The sequence below is a fragment of the Theobroma cacao genome, chromosome 3 (assembly GCF_000208745.1).
Source record: "Theobroma cacao cultivar B97-61/B2 chromosome 3, Criollo_cocoa_genome_V2, whole genome shotgun sequence".
NCBI lineage: Eukaryota > Viridiplantae > Streptophyta > Magnoliopsida > Malvales > Malvaceae > Theobroma > Theobroma cacao.
The window spans coordinates 707836-728792 of record NC_030852.1 but is presented as its reverse complement, the minus strand read 5'-3'; the positions used below and the strand labels follow the sequence as shown (position 1 = coordinate 728792).

Here is a 20957-nt window from a genome sequence, read left to right as displayed (position 1 = left end):
CCATAAACCGATTAGACTCTTATAACCTATTAATATAAAAATGGAAAAAACTAATCCAAAATCAATTTTGATCAATTATTTGGATTTGAATTGATTAATACTCATCCCTGCCAACCCTGAGTCGAATTAGAAATGAGTATAATTGGATCATCTAGCCTAGCTAAAGAAGGGGCTGATATTTGGGCCCAATCCAACAATTTTGGGTCAGTATTCCTTTGCTCGAAATAGTATTAGTGATTATGACATGTATATATACAACTTAATTATAATTTCTTTTTTGAAAATAGAGCTTAATCATCATGTTATACACTTAATTGCGTATTTTATCTATTAATAATAAAACTCCACACAGCTGCTAGTTTTGCCAAATTTTTTTTTTACTTCCTCAAGCCAATACTTTTGTTAAAGAGTTATAAATAAAATAACTATATTTAAAATAATAAAATCTGATATTCTACTTTTATATACTAACGATGTTATAATTAGTATCACATTTTAATTATTTATTTATTTTAATCCATTATATGATTATGCATTTAGTTTTTTTACGTACAGTTTATAGGAAATTTATAAAATAAATAATAACACATAGCAAAAATAACAAAAGCAACTATCAAAAATAATTTTAAGTACTTTGTTATCATAAACATGTAAATATTTGGCATAATGCTCAAAAAACTTTTAAATTATTTTAAAAATTTTAAATAAGTATTTATTCTTTTATCACATTTAATCAAGTTTCTATATTTTTTTTTGGATCAAATAAGCCATTGTAACTAACAATTACTTAATTGTCATCAGTTAAAATATCACTTATTATTTTATATTCACATGATACTAACATGACACTAATGTGAAGAATGAAAAATGCTACATAACTATATTATCATGCCACATCAGCATGCCGCATTATTATCAACTATGATATGTGAATATACCACATTATTATCAATTATGGCATGTTAGCATTTAAAGTCAATGTCACATAATATACAATGACAAATGGCATTTTGATTAAATCAATCATTAATAATAAAAACTTATTTAACTCAAAATATATATATATATATATAAGGACTTATTTGGTTTAAAATAAAAATATAAAAACTTGATTAAATGTAATAAAAAAATAAGAGTTTATTTAAATTTTTTAAAATAGTTTAGGGTTTTTTTTTATATTATGCCTAAATAGATAATTCAAGGATAAACACATTATATTTAACTTTAAAGAATTAGGAATTAATCACATAAATAATTTTATGTCTATGCATATAGTGTCATGAGTCTAAGTCTTCAACTCAAAACACGTGCCTATTGAGTAAAAGAAAACCTTTATATATAAATTTAAAAACTCATCCTATCTCTTACTAACGTGAATTCGTGACATATAATATATATTTCTTAAAGAACAAAAAGTTTTCAAAAGGTCAAGGCTTCAATATTGATTAATGAGTAAAAGTATATAAAACAAGAAGAGTTGTTTGGAAAAAAGAAGAAAGAAGCATTATAGGAGGATGGAATGTTAGGTAAAGTTTTTATAGTCAAGTTGCTAAGTTTTCTACCTAATGTTGATTTTAATATAAATTAATGACTAAAATGTCAAAAACATGATTAAACATGATTTATACATAAAGTTTAATCGATGATTATTAAACAATGAAAGTTATATTAAAATTTTAAAATAGACATATAATTTAAAATTAATTAATAATAAGTAAAGAGATCATAATTATATTTATATATCTAAGTTATACTTTTAATTTAATAAATATATATATTTTTTTATCATTATTTCAATACTCTTTTTTACGTGTAAGAATCACGTACTGATTACCCAACATGAATCAATCGATTGAAGATAACAACGAGGGAGGCATGCACGGCATTATAACCTTTGGACCCTATATGAAAAGCACGTGCATGGCTTGCATTCAACGCAAACGAAATAAATAATATAAAAGTTGAATACGTCCTTATCAGCTTAATAACCTATTGGGACTTTTTCTTTAATAATTTGTAATGCTTTATGATATTTTATGTATAATTATAAAAAAAGATAGGATTAGATCCAAGGGTGGAGGAAGAGGGGTGACAGGGGTGGCGGTCGCCACCCATTAGTTTTTAATTTATTTATTTACATATATAATTAAAAATATCTAGATTTGTCACTCTTATCCAAATTAAATGTGTTGTTTTGGAATCGTGGTAAGAAACTTAAATTAATGTTTAGTGGCTTAAGTTTAATTCTTTTTATATCTAAAATTTTAAATTATTTTTCTTTTTCTTTTTTTTCTTTTCTTTATAAATATACTAAACTTTTTTTTTCTTTTCAACTTTTTTTCCCTTTAAAAGCATAAAATCAAGTCGAACATAACTTTTTTTCTTCCACCTCAAGCACAATTTACGATGCTTAATGTGAAAATTTAATATTAATATTTTTTTTATATTGATAAATCTAAAAACTTATATAAATTTAAATTTTTAATGAAATTTTATGTTATAATTTAGTCAAACACAATTTACGATGCCTAATGTGAATATCTAATATTAATTTTTCTTTGCACTTTATGTTTATTACGATACTTAATGTGAAAATCTAATGTTAATTTTTTTTTTGCTTTATATATATTTATATTGGTGAATATGAAAGCTTATATAAATTTAAATTGTTAATTAAATATTATATTATAATTTAATTTTATATCATAATTAATTAATTTTTTATTCAGAATCGAATCATTGACTCGATCCATAACCTAATCCATGTTCTTGTATGATTAATGTACAGCCACCCTTCATACAAAATCTGAATCTACCATTGATTAGATCCAAAACATAAGATAACAAAAAAGAAATTAATTATCAAGATTAGGGGGTGGATCGATCCATAAATATTAAAGAAATAATTAAAGATCAAGGACAAGTTTTTTCTTTTGCATAACCTCGAAGTAAAGTATCGATGGAAAGATTCAAATTTTATTGTTTTAATTAAAAAATCATGCACTAATAGTTCTTTTAGTTAATTATTGTAATATTAAAATATTTGCTTTTACTCATGTTTGGTTGGTGAATGTTTTCAAAGGGACCATGTGATTAACTTCATAATTAATTAGAACCCTAAATTAAGTCCATAGGCAAGAGCATGGTAAGCTGTGTGTTTAGACATTAACCCAAATTTTTTAAATCCAAAGGAAAGCTTCTAGGAAACAATCACATCAGTTTTTTTATTTAAAACAAAAAAAAGTGTATCAAATATTTTTTTTTAAGTTCAAAAGGAGATTGTTTTACGATTTTTTATGTTGGAGATAACTAATAAAACTTATATTAAAGACTCTAATCTCAATGAAATTTCACTTATTACATATATATTTTATTCATGTACTATTTTTTTTTGGATGAAATAATTATTTATTAATTTGATAAGAGTATTATCACAAAAAATACATTTTTTAATAATAATTGGGGATATTTGTTCATGTGTTGAAATGGGTTAAAAAGAAAGAAAAGTTTAATACTGTCAAGTATTCGCTGGTTAATTTACCCGCGAACCCGAAAACCCTAAACCCAATTAAACGTTAAACCCTAGGGATTTCGATTCTTCGAAAACCCCTAAACCTGATGAAGACGGTAACGGGCAAAATCCTCTCTTCAACTCCGATTTCCGTCTCCAAAGCAACCAAAATCATCTCCAACTTCGCCGCTACAGACAACGGAGCGTCGCAAGCGGTGAGCGCATACCTTCGACGCGCCTCGGCTTCATTCAACGAGCTCAAACAGTTGCACAGGGAGCTGCGAAAACAGTCGAAATCGGGTTGCAAGCACAAGAAGTCCAAGTCTGAGACCACAGTGGAAAGTGCCGGCGAGTCGAGTCTAGAACCGAGTGTATTCAACTTGACTCGTGGTGCTGTGGAGCTGAGTCAACAGGCGAGTCATGGGTGTGTGGATAGTGAGGGAAAGAAGCATAAGAACAAGAAGAAGAGAGAGAAGGGTGAGGTTGGTAATGTCGGGGATGGTGAAGGCAGAAGTCTAATTTACGATGGAGAGAGCAAGAGGAAGAAGGAGAAGAATGAGATTGGTAACTATGAGGAAGATGAGGAAAAGATGGTAATTGAGGAACCAAGTGAGAAAAAGAAGCACAAGAAGGAGAAAAGTGGCCGAAAAATTGAAAATTTTCAGGCAAATGGGGTGAAAATTGAGAAGGGTGAAATGAGACATGAAGCAGAAGGGCAATGGGAGAACAAGAAGAAGCGTAAGAGTAGAGAGATTGAGGAGGGAATTGAAAATGATTCCTTTTCAGAGCCAAGGAAGAAGAAGAAGAAGAAGATTAAAAATGAAGTGGATAATTGATTGATTTGAGGCAATGTAACAACTTCTGTTGTTTTCTTTTCGTTTTTGTTTTTCTTCTTATTTCTGCTGTAGTGAAGCATTTGTAATGTTAGTGTTTGTTTTAGGTCTCTGCGGCCATTATGTTTGTTGCAGGAATTAGCTCTTGCTTGGAGTATTTGGAAGCTGTCCCATGGTCTGAGGAGGAAGAGGAGAAAGTCATATCTCATCTCAGCCAACTTGAGCTTCATAGCTCAATGACTGAGGTTCTTCAGAGAGTATCATCTGAACCATCTACTTCTGCAAGAGCTGATGACATCTTCTTGCAGCTACTTAGTGGTGTTCTTCAAGCCAAGGATGATAAAGCACGTCGAGAAATGAAAACTCTTATTTCACGGTTACTTAGAGAAGATTCATTTGATGATGACCATCGGCTTGATGTCTCCAAAGAGACCCTTTGTCATCTCTGTCACAGATGTCCTAGTTCTCTAGTCCTCTGCTTATCTGAAGCTACAGGCATGGACAATAGCTGGCGAGATCAAGGGGTTTTAATGGCTGAAATAGCTCGAGAAGCTGACAATTTGCAGTGGATTGTTGATATTCTAATTGACAAAAGAATGGCGAATGACTTTTGTGAAATTATGGGCAGACCAGAGGGAACTAGTAGCCCTTCATTCAAAGATTCCCATTATGTACCGGCATGAAATCAGCGGAATCACTGCTCAACTATGTACCGCAATTGGTAGAGGAACATCTTGGTGCCGAAAGATAGCCGGTTCCCTTTGCTGTCGACATGGTTGGAAGCTCTTTATGAAGACTTTGGATGGATGAGAAGGGCTTCCAGATCTGTAGATAAGAAACTAGTGGAGGATGGACTCAGCAAGACAATTCTTACCCCTTCTTTGAGGCAACAGCAGGTTATCTTGCTCAGTTGGTTTGATCGATTTCTCAGAAAAGGGGATGACTGTCCCAATATCCAGACAGCATTTGAAGTTTGGTGGAGAAGAGCTTTCATCGGACAGTACACTGATGTGCAAGATAGTTCCCAGTTGCAAATAACTGTTGGCAGTTAATCGACGTGAAAGCTATGCCAATAAAAGTTAAAGCCAAGTATGTATATACAAAGTGACATTCTTTTGTAATTTGTCAGCTTGTCTCCATGCTTTTGATGTCCTTCAGTCCATATGAAAATTTTTGTTCTTTTTCTGAAGCTTCTATCTTCTATAGCTGGGGCCAGAGGTCATGTATGGTAAGAACATTGGTGTATGGAAATGAAAACGGTTTGACTCATTAGAAATTGTTGAAATGCCATTTCTTTTATATGCCCAGAAAACTTGTAACAAATCTTGATCCAAGTTCAAACTTCTTTGGCATGAGCACAGTATGTACAAGAACTTGATTGAATCGCAAGTTGAGTTCAAACATAAAGTAATCAGACCTAGGTCTATCAAAATTCATTTACTGGACAACATTTGAAAACTGCCTGCGGCATCTATTATATGGCAACCACAGGCAAGTCGCCTAGAGATTGCACTACTTACAAGATATTCCAATCATAGAAAAAACAGTTAAGGGTCCCTATATTTCACATTTGATGAGATTCTTGGGACTTTTTAATAAGATAAATGCAATCAGCCTCTCTTCTCTGATCAGAGAAAGTGCCATGTTGAACAGCATTCTTGATTAGAAGCCAGCCAGCTTCTAGGAAACGAGAAAGTGCAAAACTTTCACTCAAATGCTACAGCCCTCCGACCATGCTGGTGACTGTCAGGCGAAAAAAGGGAGCGGCAGCCGCGTTTTCTTCTCTTGACATCTTGCAACTCTGAATGGATGATGCTGATGCATAATCAACATAGAGCATACTGTTGACTGCACAAATTTCTGCTTGATAATTTCCAAAATGATGAACTCAAGATAAAACTGGATCTGGTCCATATCGTAGCATAGGAGGTGGATCAACTCTGCAAGTAGGAAAGGAAAATTAACTAACACTTCTTAACAACCCATGGAAGTTAAGAAAAATCTTCTCTAACAAAACACTATGTTCAGTCAATGCAGGGCTTAATTAACAATATGGCACCCATTTTCAGTGTTCCTCATAAGAACATGCAATTCCAAGCATGCAAACTTGTATCCTTAAAAGTGTGAATGAGCATCAGTCCATCATTACTTCCAACCTCCAGGTTATCGACAACCCCAACAGAAAAGTTAGATGGCATCCACACAATGCCAACAAGAATTAGTAAGTAGGTTACTTGCAAAGTCATCATAGGAGCAACAATGATTAAAGGTCCAAACCAAAACAGGAGAGATCTGCAGATTATGGTAGGTTCGCGATTTGTCAAAGAAGCAGCAAGAGGAAGAACGTTTGAGAAAGTAATTTCTCCATAAGAGGGGATGCTCAAACAGTCTGCACAAAGCAGCACAAGATTACTCAAATCATTCTTTTTACATTAAACGGGAAAGATTTAAGGATTACATTCAAGCTGTATTGTTACCAAAGCACCACAATTGGAAACTTCAGTAGTTTATTTCTCCACCAGCAGGAAATACAAAAATTCACATATAGCTACATCAAATCCTAAAAACTCATTCTTGTCAGTTAAGTTCGTATCTGTCTGCACCAGAAAGATAGCCATCAACTGTAATTTATGACTCATAGAACAACATGCAAGGCAATGCATATTTCTTGGATATTGAATCTATTGCAATGGACAGCAGTGATGGAACATGTGAAAAAGAGACACAAGACATTTGTAACAAAAATCAAGACTCCTGATTAAAACAGCACTGAATTTGAGTATGGCAAAAAGTAGTCAAAGGAATCAGTAATAACCAGAGGCCAGAAACTTGGAACATTCTAAACCAACTTCGTCAGTCTTCAATAATTCAAATTACTTCTCCACAATTAAATTTACTTTATTGATGGATTGCCCAGTAAAAATTATAAATAATAATAGGGCAATAAAACAGATTATTAGAAAATGTATCGCATGCTTACCTCTGTATAACTTTGAGTATTCCAGTGCCTATCTGCATTGGGATGCCCATGATGATGCACTCAGTAACTCCCTCAATCTTGTCATCCCTCCCGTTAACAGCAGCATTGAAAAGGTGATCAGCTGTCCTCTCAAATGAAGCCAGCATCAATATACTCTTGTCCATTTTTTGGATTCCAAATCTTGTGATGCCAAGAACTTCCCCCTGATACAATAATAATGTAAATGCAGTTATACATTGTCCTAAAAAAATTATGTACACAAAACCAGAGGTCCAAAACATAATCTAGATTTTCATTACAGGACAGAAAAATGGAAAAGAAAAACTTATTTTCATTTTTATTTTCCAAGTGACAACAGGCAATGAATGTCAACGAAAAACCAACCCTAAATGTCATCACATCTGCTAGAAGCATCATATGGCGTCTGTCTATAGTCATTCCATGATGTTCCATAGTTTGTGCTATCTCATCGATTATGCATTTCCTTGCAGCTTCAATTCCCAATATCTGCTCCATTTCCATTACATGGTTACTCCATGTCCTCCGTCCATCAATTCCTTCAATGCCCATAACTGCTTGGAGCCCCATGCTGACAACATGCACAAGACATTTCTAACAGTTAGGAAGAAGTAGCTCTCAAAAAGTAGGAAATGGTGAAGGATGCAATAATTTTTGTAACAACAATAAACATCACACAAGCAAAACGTGCTTGAAGAACTATAAATCAACATGTTAAATTCCATATTTCTGCTTTCATCTCCTTCCATGCCCTTTCATTTTGCTGCTGGAATTTAATTGTTCCATCACTTAACTCAGATTATAAAAGTCTATATTCCTTCATCAGATTCAATTTGTACATCCAATGCCTCATTGAGCTCAAGGTAATTACACAGAAGTAAACCACATCAAGCAGCTCTCTGCTATAGCCCTATTTCTCCTAATCAGAAGAAATCTTATTTTCTTCTTTAGCACTTTGTGTAGTTTTTTCTGCCGTATTCCTTTCTTGCCTCAGTTCCCTTGTCTTAGTAATGACCAAGTGACTTTTTTTTTTAAATTCCTACAGTTCTTTTTCCTTTTCGAGATAAAAATATAATCCTCACCCTTCCCCAGGAGTGGGTGATGGGCAAGGCTAACTTCAATTAAGTTGTAAGTTACAAAAGAAATATAAATTAGACATGATTGCCAAAATAAGTTAGCATTGATCTCTATCCATCATTTTATCCAAAATACTATTTTATGGTATGCATACAGCACAAGTTGCAGGTTTGAGGCACATTAAAACCACTTCAAAGAGACAAACAGGGCAATTAGTTTTAATTACAGAAACAACAGAATGAAACCTGTGGAATCTAGCAAAAACCATACTAACCCTTCTACAAGCAACTGGAAATGCTTCGTTGTCTCTTCTTCTTTCTGATTTTTCTTCTCTTTGTTCTTGTCATAAACAACAGTGCGTTCAACAGTTTTTATCCCCTATCATCCAAGGACATTGAAATAAGCACATGTATTCTCTCAACATCTCCAATCACAAAGATAAACTAAAGCCTCACCTTTACCACAACCAGTGGAAGCAGATTTTTAAGAGAATGAAGTTCAAAATGAATTTGACTTCTATCAGCTGGAGGAACAACTTCCAATTTTCTACCATCCAAAACCTTCACATGCTGCAGAGTAACATAACAGGAGATGTTAAGAATCCAGAGTGACAGTGTCAAGACCATAAATAAGAAATCTGACCTGCTCCTTTAGTTTAATTTTCGGAGTTTGCAAAATTGATTCTTTCACAATATTTGCATCTATATACAATTCTGCATCTAGGATTATTTCCATGTCAAGGGTGATAACAACTGATGCTGATCTTGAAGTAATTACAATCTTGATGCTCTTAGCAACCTACATTACAAGAAGATAGTCAACTATGAAAACAAATCAACCATATGAGAACAAGTAGACAATAGAAACAGCATTGCTTTTTGTTTTTATGAGATCATAAACAATGGAAGAAGAATCCAACAGCTAAAGGTCCAAGAATTCAAGACATCCATAACATATAAGACTCTGAACAGAATAAATTAAGTGATAGATGTCACAAGATCCACGACTACATAAATTATAATCCAACTGATGAATAAATATTAAGAAGTTATAACAAGAAGAAAGATGGAAAACAAGACAACTATAATTCTTCTGAATAGATTATTTCATACCTGCCCTAAAACGGTTTTCTCAATTCGACCTTTTACTATTTGTGCAATGTTCGGATTATCATCAAACTCAAGTTCTGCAGTAATTACGGGAGTACTAATTCTTTTGGCTGCATTTATGATTTCTTTGATACGAGGAACTCCTTGTGTAATATCTAAAACAATGTTGAGGAATCACACTAACAAACATTTTAAAAAGACCCAAAGCAACATTAATTAACAACAAGAGCATAAAGGTTAATAAAATCAATGAACAAGGATACTCATGCTCGCAACTCCAGCAAAGTGAAATGTCTTCAGCGTCATCTGTGTCCCAGGTTCACCAATACTCTGAGCTCCAATAGCTCCAATGGCAGTTCCAGCTTCAATTACTTTAGAGCGATAACGAGAAATGCAAGTACTAACAAAAACCTATTATGTCGTAAAACAAAGACTATCATTAGAGGCTGCCACATTTTTCTAATCATGTAATAACAAGAAAAATATGTTAAGAGGGCTTGAGTATCAGAGCATTTAAATACAAGAAGAATGGCTGAGATCAACCCATGGCATGGATATTACTCCCTCCGTCAGATAATCAAGTTCCCTTCAGAAAAGCAAAAACTTCAAGAAATTCAAATTTCAAAATTCTCATTCCAAAACTATCCATTTAATAAATGAAGTGTAAAGGCACAAATTGCGATGTTGTTTTTGAAAGGTAATTTTGGAAAATGAAATAATAATTCTATGTACTGGAAGGTTGATTTTGGGACATTTAAATATAATCAAAAGTGCTTATTCATCATGGTACAAGGAAGGACATACATACGTGTCTGTACATACGCATGCACAAACATATTCACAATAATTCATGCATGCATTACTCTTACCTAACGTCTTTTTTTCCACCCAAATATATATATATATATACACACACGACACACACTTCTTTGGCATGAGGAGAAACAAGCAATAGAAAACAGGAAGACGTGTGAAGCAATTATTTACACAATGGCAATAGTTACCTCCAACTGCCTGTCAGATATACCAGATATTTTATGGCCAACTTTCTCAAGTATCTCACTCTTCTGTGCACAATTGTTAACCAATTTCATCACTCTGTCTAGTTCGTTCGTCTGACTTTTAAGGAACCCTTTCAGAGATTTTTTGAAGGCTTCAGAGCAAACCCCAGCAGGATCATGTTTAGCAAGCTGCTCCTCTAACATTGGCATGATAGAACCAACGTGTAAGCATTTCTGTTCTATTGGAGGACAGGTAGCCTGCAGATGGACATCAAACAACATAGTCAAGTTCATCCACCCCACAAATTACAAAATTTACAAACCTGCTGAGCGGGGACAGGGTTCCACACCTTTACTTTCATTAACAATCTGTCAAAATTCAGAGGAAATCCACTTTTTCCCTCCATACATGCAGGATCCATGCCATCATCTCCATAAATAAATTGAACTATACATCCACTTGCATTGCGAACGGTGTTATCATAATGAATGCTCAAGTCTTCCAATGCTTTGATCAGTCTACGAGACATGTATCCTGTCTCAGCTGTTTTTACCTGCAACAGTCAAGATAAGTCAACAATAATTATTTAAGCCCAGCCATACCTCTCTTTCAATCAATGAGAATTTATTTCAACTCCTCAGATATAGGTGTATTAGTATCAGTAATGTATTACAACAATTCCATAAGATAATTCTGAATGCCCCAATATGATGCTGAATTAAAATAAACGTCTTACAGTAGATATGATACAGAATAAACAAATTCAAAACTTGATGCAGATTATTGCTTTCAACTTGTATCAGTAATAAAATACCAAAACCAACGCCAGATGTAATCAAATTAAAACAATAGTTCAATCAAGAAATAATTCAGGTCTATGTCCATAACTTAAAATACATAATAGATAAATTTTGCCATAGAGTAAGTGATCAATCTAGTAGTCCCCACTAGTGAAATAGTCCCTCCATCCTAATTTACAGGTACATGCTGAAATTGCAGAAAGTTTAAGATGATTGACTTAAAATGCATTTACTCAAGTTTAAGATGTTTTATCTTTGTAGTTGTTTACATTTAAAATAAAGGGTAGCATTGTAAAAAAAAAAATCATTAGTGATTGTCTACTTTTAGCAGTGAACCAAAATTTTGGAAAAGTGGTCCAGGCCAGAATGTAATTAAGCACAAATAAGCACACAAACACATGTACAAACGGCCCACAATATATAACTGCACCAAAACAGATTTCCTCACAACAATTTCTATGACCAGACAACTTTAAAGGACATAAAAAAGAAGTGAAAAGAGATCATTTGTACAGCTGTATCCACAAGGCCTTCTCGCCCAGCCATCGTGTGAAAGAAAAACTCTGTAGCAGTCAAACCACTGTAGAATGAATTTGCAACAAAGCCTTTAGCCTGCAAAAAATCACAAAATTATATGCTCAGAACTTCATCATGTTTCATCAAAATCTCCAATATTGTTTTATGAGAAGATGCAAGACAAACAATTCCATGAATACCCAGATTTGTCAATTGTCATCAACATTTTTGTGTGGTTTTATGAGATGAAGAAATACAAAAAGCATCTTCTTTCAAAATTTATCACCTCAATCTATCTTTGCTGTTCAAAGCCATATAAATGCAATGATCATTTTAAATATATTTATCTCAGTTTTGGAGAACGTTGATGGTATGCTGCCACGTATTACTAATTCTACAAAAGGATAAAATATGCCGAATTGTACATTCACCTAATATAAGGGAAAGAAATTCATCTTTTGGATAAAAAACCACAACATGAATAAAGAATAATCATCTTGCAACACTGCATTTCACTGCTATGCATCCATAGGCCTTTTATTTCAAGAAAATCCAACAGTTAAATAGCATAGATTTGGAGAATATGCAGCAGACTTAGGGTCTGTTCGGTAACCGGAAAATAACTTTCTACGGGAAAATTTTTTCTATGTAAAATATTTTACAGGAAAATTTAATTCTTTCTATTGTTTGGATAAACTATATAAAACATTTTTTGTTGTTTGGATCATCCTGTGAAAAATATTTTTGCCATCACTATGAAAACTATTTTCCACCATCCTATTTATAAATAGGAGTTGATTACAAAACAATGGTGCCATTTGGTTTTCACTAATTTGGAATCAAAATTAGGAATGAAAATGGACAAAATCAATAATGATATTTCCCAAAACATTTAACCACATATCAGTAATGAAAGTAAGCTATATAAAAAAAACTTCAAAAAATTTTCCATCTCATCACTTTTATACAATAACACTATATAAATATCGATATTCATCAATAGTGTAAAACATCCAAAACTATACTTATAAATGTATATTCATCAAATGACGATCATTGAAATATTTTTTATTATAATTATTAGTAACATTTATTCAATTTATAAATAAAAATTTTAATTGCATTGAATGATTTCATTAAAAGATATATTTTTTAATTATAATAGTATTGAATAATTTAAATATTAATATATTTTTTAATATTTTAAGTTAAATATTCATCAAACACATACTCCTAGGCTTAATATAAGAGTTTTTTTTTTTTTTGGTTCTCTGGAAAGTGTCTTACACCCCTTAAGGGCGTAAGACATTTTACCTGGCCAACGGGTGTTTTTCCTGATGACCCATAAAATATTTTACATTTGGAATAAATTTTCTGTCTTCCAAACAAGAATAAGTCGTGAAAATGTTTTCCGGAAAATATTTTATGTCAAAACAAACAGACCCTTGAATACACTTGATTATTCAGGTTTTTTATTAGGAAGCAATGGTTTGAAGTATAGAACTCAAACAGGTGGTGGAAAGTATAAGTATTGATATAACTTTGCTGAAAGCAAAGGATTAAGTTGCAGGAATGATCTGGACAGTAGCTTTCATTATAGGTTCCCAGGTTGTTTGCTTAATGGTTGTTGAAGGGTCTCAAGGCTACGAATAGATTCAGGGGTTTGGAGAATGAGGAAACCAAGGCTAAGCTGGAGTTAATTCAACTATCACAGTAGCAAAGATAAAATAAAGATATTTTTAATAACAGAAAACCACTGTAAGAGAGGGTTGCCCAGCAACTACAATGCCTCAAGCCCTAAATATCCTAATTAGCTCATAGTTTCATTGATAAAAGCCTAAAAATGTATACAGAATGAAACTATTCCTCACACCAGATTCAGAATGTAATTAGTCACCAGCCAACTAACTTAAAGAGAACAAACACAAAGAATCAAACCCTAGAATCCCTATGCTAGATTGAAAATTAGAAAAACACCAGTGTCATATGGTATAATAGTCCTTTAAACCTAGGTAAAGAGTATTTGTTTGTAAGTGTAAATCACTCATAATCTTTAGCATGAATGTGAGGAACCAATACGAACAACTCAACCAATAACCCTTTGAGTGAAAGTTGAAATTTAAATAAACATTCATTAATAAAACCAACATGATGACAAAATAAACATCAATACTGAACTTTAGGACAGATTTCAGACATCAAAAAAGTCAGAAATTATATTCCATCTTATATGCATATCAACTTAACAGAAGCTATTCCAAAGAACAATGACATGTTAATATAATACAGGATATCATGAGAAACAATGCTCACTGAGAAGTATTAAATCTTTTTCCTTGTTTTATTTGAAAGACACTAAAATCGATCTATAAGCTTAAGTTCTTGCACAATTAACAAAGAAAATTAAGAAAATTAGGTTTTCAGAGCTAAAAAAATGTAAAATAAACTTACAGCAGGGGTTTTTGATCCTCTATGAAAATGAGGAAGGCTACGATCTATGAATCCATTAGGAGCACGACGACCACCAACTGATTGCTGACCAACACATGCAATCATTTGACTTATATTTATAGCAGAACCCTTGGAACCACATTGCGACATGATCAATGGACTGTTTCTCCAATGTAGTTCTTTCATGCATACCTGTTTCAAAGCAATTCTCATAAACCATCATCAAAATAGTCTTCAAGTAATCATCATTCTAAAAACAAATGCATAGTTCAACGTGTATGGAAGATGATATAAACGCAAAAGATTAAAGGAACACAACTAAGTTTTCCAGCAGTGACCATTTAACACGTTCAAATAGAAATTCGAAAATACTACAACATAGCCCCAATCATTACCTTCCCCGTTTTGTCCCGAATGTTATTCAATATTGCAGTTACATTAGCTTCTAGTGTTTGAGCAGCATCATAACCAGGTTTAGGCTTTAGTTTTCCTTCATTGAACGTCTGTATCTCTTCATCACATTTCTTATAATCTCCTGAAATTGTTAATGCTTTCTCATCATTCAACCTTTTCCCCGGTTGGACATCATCAATTCCAATTGAAAAGCCGTGATTCCCTATCCATCGAGCACTGCATAGAAGCATATAAAGAGAAAATATTTTAACAGAAGAACAAAGAGAATACGAAGTCAAATTAAGACCTGAAATTACATTAAACGCAACAGAATCAATTGGAAAGTGAAATAGGATTCTGTAGAAATGGTAACATGTATCATTCATGTGACTGCTATAAACAATATGAAATCCATGTTATATTAGGCTAGACTAAGATTTTAAAGAAAATTTTTCACGAAAGAATGGAAAAATTATGAACTTGCCCTCACAAAAACATGAAGAACTTGCATAGCATGGAAGTCATTCAAACAACCAAAATGTTCACATATGAACTTCAGAAACAATGACAGATGAAATTTGGCAACCAAAATCTTATTATGATTGGTTACCTCAGTTTAGCTAACCGATTCATGCAGGCAGCAGCAGCATGTGCATTGTAGTCCCTGAGAAGAACAGAATAAAGTCCATCCTTGTTGCCATTTCCTGGATTCATTTTGCAGAATATAAGAAATTGAAAATGTCAAGAGCCTAACCTGAAAATTATTGTTCTTTTGTCCACATAAGTCAAGCCAAAGAGCATTTCCAGAATGTTAAAAAAAATTAAAATTAAAATTAAGCAGTTAACAAACTTCAAAAACAACAATTAATCTCTTACACTAACTACTGGCATCTGAAACAATCCAAATAGATAGAATATGTACAATGCTTAGACTGCTTGCTGGAAACTATTCTACTGGGTTTCAGCCTGTGTTTAGTTCATCACAGAGGAGTTCAACAGAGTGTGGGCCCTGTAACCTACTATAAACCCATAATAGGAAGGTGGAATCATAAATAGGCTAGATACTAAATCCAGTCCTAATCCTAAAGCAATTAGTAAAACCTAAGTTTGCCCCATTAAGAGCCACCCAAAAATGTCATGTTGCAGTGATCTCAAGCTCTAAACTCGCGATCATGTAAAAGTGGCCCTACAAGCCAATAAGACTCATTTCAAATATATCAAACAAGAGGTAGAAAAGCAGCTCTATCATACACCGTACACAGAGGAAACCAGAAAACAGCAGAAGAAAATAAGAAAGATAGATAAGAATTAGCTCCTCCACATCTATGGGCAACTAAGAGTGTCTGTGTGTGACAGGCTTTCTTCCTTTCTAATTCTAAGGAATAAACTGAAAGGAACAAAGCAATTATAGTTAACATAAAAGTTTAGCCATGGTGAGTAATAGATTAAAAAATGCAAAGTCTCAAATAAAAATATGCTCTAGAGAATGTCCAACACAAATTACATTCTCTTCATTTCACCTAACCAAAAGTATGATAGAAACTTTGGAACAAGAACTGTATTCTCTTCATTCAGCATGCAGTTTTGGTCTAATTTTTTATTGAGTAATCTTGTCAACATACCAAATCAAAATTACAAAGTACCAGATCTTATCTCACCCTGATGATACTAGATGCAGCTGGTATCTCTCAAGTCTCATGATTATTAAACTAATCTATGAGACACTTTGCCAATGCACGTTTCTATGACTCAATAGAAAACCTAACAAATGAGAATCGTATTTGAGGATAACAAATTAAAAGAACATGAGATTATTGATTACATGCAGAACATGTAGGAAAAAGTAAGAAATAAGCAAAAACTCACCTAAAGTAGCCTTCCCCAGTTGCCCACATATAAGCTCACTATTCCGAATATAGACAAATCCATCGTCTGGGCACATTGTTTCTACTTCTATTTCCTTATTTCCAATCCTTTTGATAATCTTCTTGGAGTAGTTCCTTTCCTTAACAATAAGATTCAAGTAGACTCTCACACTCGCATGTGGGCGTAATAGAACACTAAACAATTGCTTACCAGTCCAAAGCTCTATTGGCTGCATCACAACAATTGAATTCAATAAAAAATAGAAAAGCATATAGCAAAAGTACTACAAAAGGGTATCAGCATTTACCTTAAGTAATGCTGGAGTCGGCAAATCTATAAGATCCATGCCATCACCCATATAGGAGCATATAAGAGAAAAAGCTGCACGATCATAGAAAATATCCTTCCTTGTAATGAGAAAGGAAGATGTTAAAAAATCTTGAGTAGAAGCAACCAAAATTTCTCCATTTTTTGGCGTGCATAAATTATTTTGCACCTGGAAACACAAACAACAACTCATAAGAAATTTTCAGATTTATCTAAATTTTCACGAAAAGGTGTTCAGTAGCAGTTCATAGGTTCATTTCTGAACACGTTTCCTATCATACCATTATCATCACTATGATATTGTGGTTCATCAGTGGAAAAACATTTTAAAGGCCAGAAATACATATCAATTTGAAGCAAGCTGAGTGGGAATTAAAAAAACTAAATGCATATGATATTCACAGGCACAATTCCTAAGATAGTATGATATAAAAGAATTTACCCCCATCAACATGAGTGCCTCTGTTCGAGCCTCCTCCGTTTGTGGGACATGCATGTTCATTTCATCACCATCAAAATCAGCATTATATGGGTTACAAACAGACTCATTGAATCGCAATGTTCTCCACGGCATGATTCTCGCCTGCATTCATGGCATGAGGAATATGATCAACCAACAACTTGGAGAAAGAGAGAACAGAATAACTACATGCTGCAATTTAGTACGTCCACAACTAATAATCACCCTATGGCACATGATAGACATTCTATGCAAGCTTGGCTGTCTATTGAAAAGAACAATATCTCCATCTTCTAAATGGCGATCAACTACACAACCGAATTTTAGTTCATCAGCAAGACGCTTTCTGTAATCACCTATCAAGAGCCTGCAGCATTAAATTTTAAGCCCAAACCATTAGCAAATGAAACAATTATCAATATTAATATGATGACAAACGTTATAAGATGCAAGAGTGATGAACCTAGCTGAACCATCAGGATATCTGACCATCCTTGCACCAGGGTATTTCGAAGGACCATTACGAACACACTGCCTTAGCTTCTCTATATTGTGATTGGAAACACGTTCTGGATAAGTCAAAATCCGAGCCATATGGATTGGGATAGCCACCTGAACCATTAATTCCTTCAGAGGACAAATAAACCAAGATCTCAAAATCCTAAAACTGCTCAAACATTACTAGGACACCCAACCTCAGTAATTTTCAGATTGGGGTCAGGTGATATAACAGTCCGGCCAGTATATTCAACACGTTTGCCAGATAAGTTACCACGAAAGCGTCCGTGCTTCCCTTTGATGCGCTGAACAAAACCACTCAGCGGCTTTGACACTTGCATACTAAATGGAACACCACGAACATCACTATTAATGTACTGTGCAACTTCAACTTGAAGCATCTCCCAGCCACCCTAAAGAAAAATATTCAGCATAAGACATCACAAGTGATATTCCCGGAGAAGAAAAAAAATCTAAATTAATAACATTTCTCAGCACTCAACAATTTACTAACTAGCCTTCAGCATTCCTACTATAACAAAACACCTGCAACCATACTTGTTCTAGTCCTACTTAGCCTCTTTAATATTTAATCTTTAAAGTATCTCTCCAGAATTTAATTCATCTAAAGGATAAGGAAACGCAATAAGACAATACCAAATATGATTACAACAATAGCATTCAACCAGTTAACAAAGAGACATTTCAATGGTTAAAGCTTGGGGCTTCCCACTACAAGGTCTGATGGGAGGTGGATATAACTCCCTCTCGTTGTGTACCCCAAGGCCCAATGGGCCTCCATATATACAAACAATAATGATAACAGATTCTACATTGACCTAAATTCCTGCAGGTACCTATTAGGTATCAGAATCCATTTCCATACCAGACATTTGAATGCAGCATTTGTTTCTACTAATTCCTGACGAAGGCTAGCATTTGCCTGAATAATTCGTTTCAACCTCTCAGTAATGTCATTTTCGTTGCTGCAACAAGGAAAGAGGAAAATTGTAAAAATAATTTATACTTTTATCACCTATAATTGCAGCAACTACCAGAGACAAAACATGATGTGTAGCAAACAAAAAGAGAACCTCTGTGACCCATCCATAATGACTGAAGGTCGGATAGGTATAGGTGGCACAGCAATATTTGTAATTATGAGCTTCTCAGGTCTATCAGAAAGATATAGCAATTCGCAATCCTGTGAACAATGAAATGCAGAATATCTCGTGTTATAACAAAATCAATAAGTGCAAAAATTTTATAAAAGATCAAAAAAAGAAACATTTCTTTGTTTTTTATTTAAAATGCATGCTCCAATATTGGTTTCCAATATGCAAAACATGTGATAAAATTTTGCAAACCAAAAGAGCATAGGGTTATACCAAATCAGTCATCCTTTTAAAAAGAGAAAGCACTTTGACAGGGTTTAGAACATAAGTAGCAACGTTGAAGGATGCCTTGGACTCCTTTGTGTGGGAAATTGCTGATCTAAATTCTTCCAAACTGTTGTCATTAATTTTTGAACGATCATGAATAATGCCCAACATTGCCACAGCCTTCTTCACCGTACCTACAACCATCAAACAGAAAAGTAGTTCCTAACTGGTTTCATTTCATACAATTATAAAAGCCCAACAAATCCAATATAGCAATTAGCACAACCAGCTTGGATTCTTACATCAATGAAAAAGATCCAGCCATTTTAAAATAAAACAACCTCAAGAAAACCCTATATAGCAATTACCATAACCAAAGATGAGCTTCATTTCACTTTTAAAGATGATAAATACATCATGTCAGACAATTATATTTAAGTTAAAAGTAAATATAGAATCCAAACCATTTACATATCCACATCTCCAGCACTTCACAGCTTTACTACTAGCCATAGCACTACACTTCTTCACGATACTTTTCATTATATCACCCTTCTTTAATGCATCGATCTTCGGACTTCTCATCCTCTTCAGATAATCTTTGCATAATTTCTCATCCAAAATTATACGAGAACAAGACTGTACGCAAAATTTCGCAAGTAATAACAATCAACACTGTGCTTCAATTAAATAAAATCACAATTCAAAAATTTGGGTCACAGTTTTATTACCTTACAGATGCACTTTAAAATGTCTAAAATTGTACTTAAATATCCAACATTATAAACAGGAAGGGCAAGAGATAAGTATCCGTAATGGCCTGGGCAATCCGCAAAATTTCCATGGCAGGTTGCACATTTCCCGCTTTTATTTGCAGGACCCTAAAAAACCCATAATGGAAAAAAAAAAGTAAATTAAAACTTGAAAAATAAAATAAAATAAAGCAAAAAAAGAACAAATAAATACACAATGGAATAAATAAAATTACGTAAAAAAAAAACATGTAAATACACAATGGAAGTAAATTTTAAGTACCATTCGGGGATCCAATAAGCCGCCTTCGATGGGGCGGCTTTTAGGATCATAGTAAAGAGCTTGATAAACTTGAACTTCAGCAGCTTTGGCTATCTCCGAATCTGATAACATAGAAAATTGAATGCTTTTTCTGCATACATAATAATTAAAAACAACATTAATAATTTTAATGAAAAATTAAAAATCCAAAAACGACAAATAAATGAAATACAATTAAAAAAGAGAGAACGGGTGTCACATTTTTCGCGGCCCGACATCTTCGATGTACGGCCGTTTTGTAAATTTTTGCTGCATCTTCGATCAAAAATGAAGAATTTTGAGGGACAAAAAAAAAGGAAAAGAAACGGAGAGAGGAAGGGGTTTAGGGGGTGGCGGGATGGTGAGGTTGTATCGTGACTTTCTCGGCAGAATCAAAGTCGGGTCGGGTAATGAAATCCTTTTAGAAGGCCCCCGATGCCCAATCGCACAAGGCAAATCTGCCCATGTTCTTTTATTTATTTGGGCCTCTTTCACTAACATAGGCTTGACATGGACTTGGACTTTATCCAAATTGACTTTGGGCTACGAATAAAATCTTCAATGATGGGCCAATATTTTCTCTTTACATTTCCCAAGCCCCGAACATTAGATCTAATCAAGTGAAAGTTGAAATCCTTTTGAGATCTTATATTTAATTTTTGAAAAATAAAATTACCAAAA

At 33.6% G+C, this 20957-nt stretch overlaps 2 protein-coding genes and 1 pseudogene across 4 annotated transcripts; 2 read left to right on the top strand and 1 right to left on the bottom strand.

Annotated features, from left to right (window-relative positions):
• LOC18603908 lies at positions 3466–5613 on the top strand. The gene is made up of 2 exons (XM_007036160.2): positions 3466–4362; positions 4452–5613. Exon 1 carries the CDS (start codon positions 3619–3621, stop codon positions 4345–4347), a length of 729 nt encoding a protein of 242 aa, XP_007036222.2. The 5' UTR covers positions 3466–3618; the 3' UTR covers positions 4348–4362; positions 4452–5613.
• On the top strand, positions 4452–5613 carry LOC18603907 (annotated as a pseudogene).
• LOC18603906 (DNA-directed RNA polymerase III subunit 1) lies at positions 5710–20647 on the bottom strand. 3 transcript variants are annotated; one of them, XM_018117638.1, is made up of 27 exons: positions 20497–20647; positions 20259–20388; positions 19955–20104; positions 19688–19862; positions 19230–19417; positions 18936–19045; positions 18728–18827; positions 18039–18254; positions 17807–17955; positions 17569–17710; positions 17326–17466; positions 16864–17052; positions 16557–16785; positions 15301–15394; positions 14693–14927; positions 14298–14489; positions 11844–11942; positions 10880–11083; positions 10533–10787; positions 9792–9939; positions 9532–9683; positions 9062–9217; positions 8875–8988; positions 8694–8797; positions 7709–7913; positions 7325–7527; positions 5710–6284 (listed from the first exon to the last, which is right to left on the bottom strand). In XM_018117638.1, exons 1-27 carry the CDS (start codon positions 20550–20552, stop codon positions 6233–6235), a joined length of 4188 nt encoding a protein of 1395 aa, XP_017973127.1. In that variant the 5' UTR covers positions 20553–20647; the 3' UTR covers positions 5710–6232. The 3 variants fall into 3 exon arrangements, with proteins under 3 accessions (XP_017973127.1, XP_017973128.1, XP_017973129.1); XM_018117639.1 differs by having other exon boundaries at positions 14735–14927; XM_018117640.1 differs by lacking the exons at positions 19955–20104; positions 20259–20388; positions 20497–20647 and having other exon boundaries at positions 19695–19792.

What these genes read in the sequence shown, in the direction of transcription:
- LOC18603908 (XM_007036160.2), top strand. Translation starts at nt 3,619, where the DNA reads ATGAAGACGGTAACGGGCAAAATCCTCTCTTCAACTCCGATTTCCGTC.
- LOC18603906 (XM_018117638.1), bottom strand. Translation starts at nt 20,552, where the DNA reads ATGCAGCAAAAATTTACAAAACGGCCGTACATCGAAGATGTCGGGCCG. An exon ending in AGAAAACCGTTTTAGGGCAG is followed by an intron (nt 9,218 to 9,531) that starts GTATGAAATAAT and finishes CTTGTAATGTAG; the next exon opens with GTTGCTAAGAGCATCAAGAT. An exon ending in ATACTCAAAGTTATACAGAG is followed by an intron (nt 6,285 to 7,324) that starts GTAAGCATGCGA and finishes TCCTACTTGCAG; the next exon opens with AGTTGATCCACCTCCTATGC.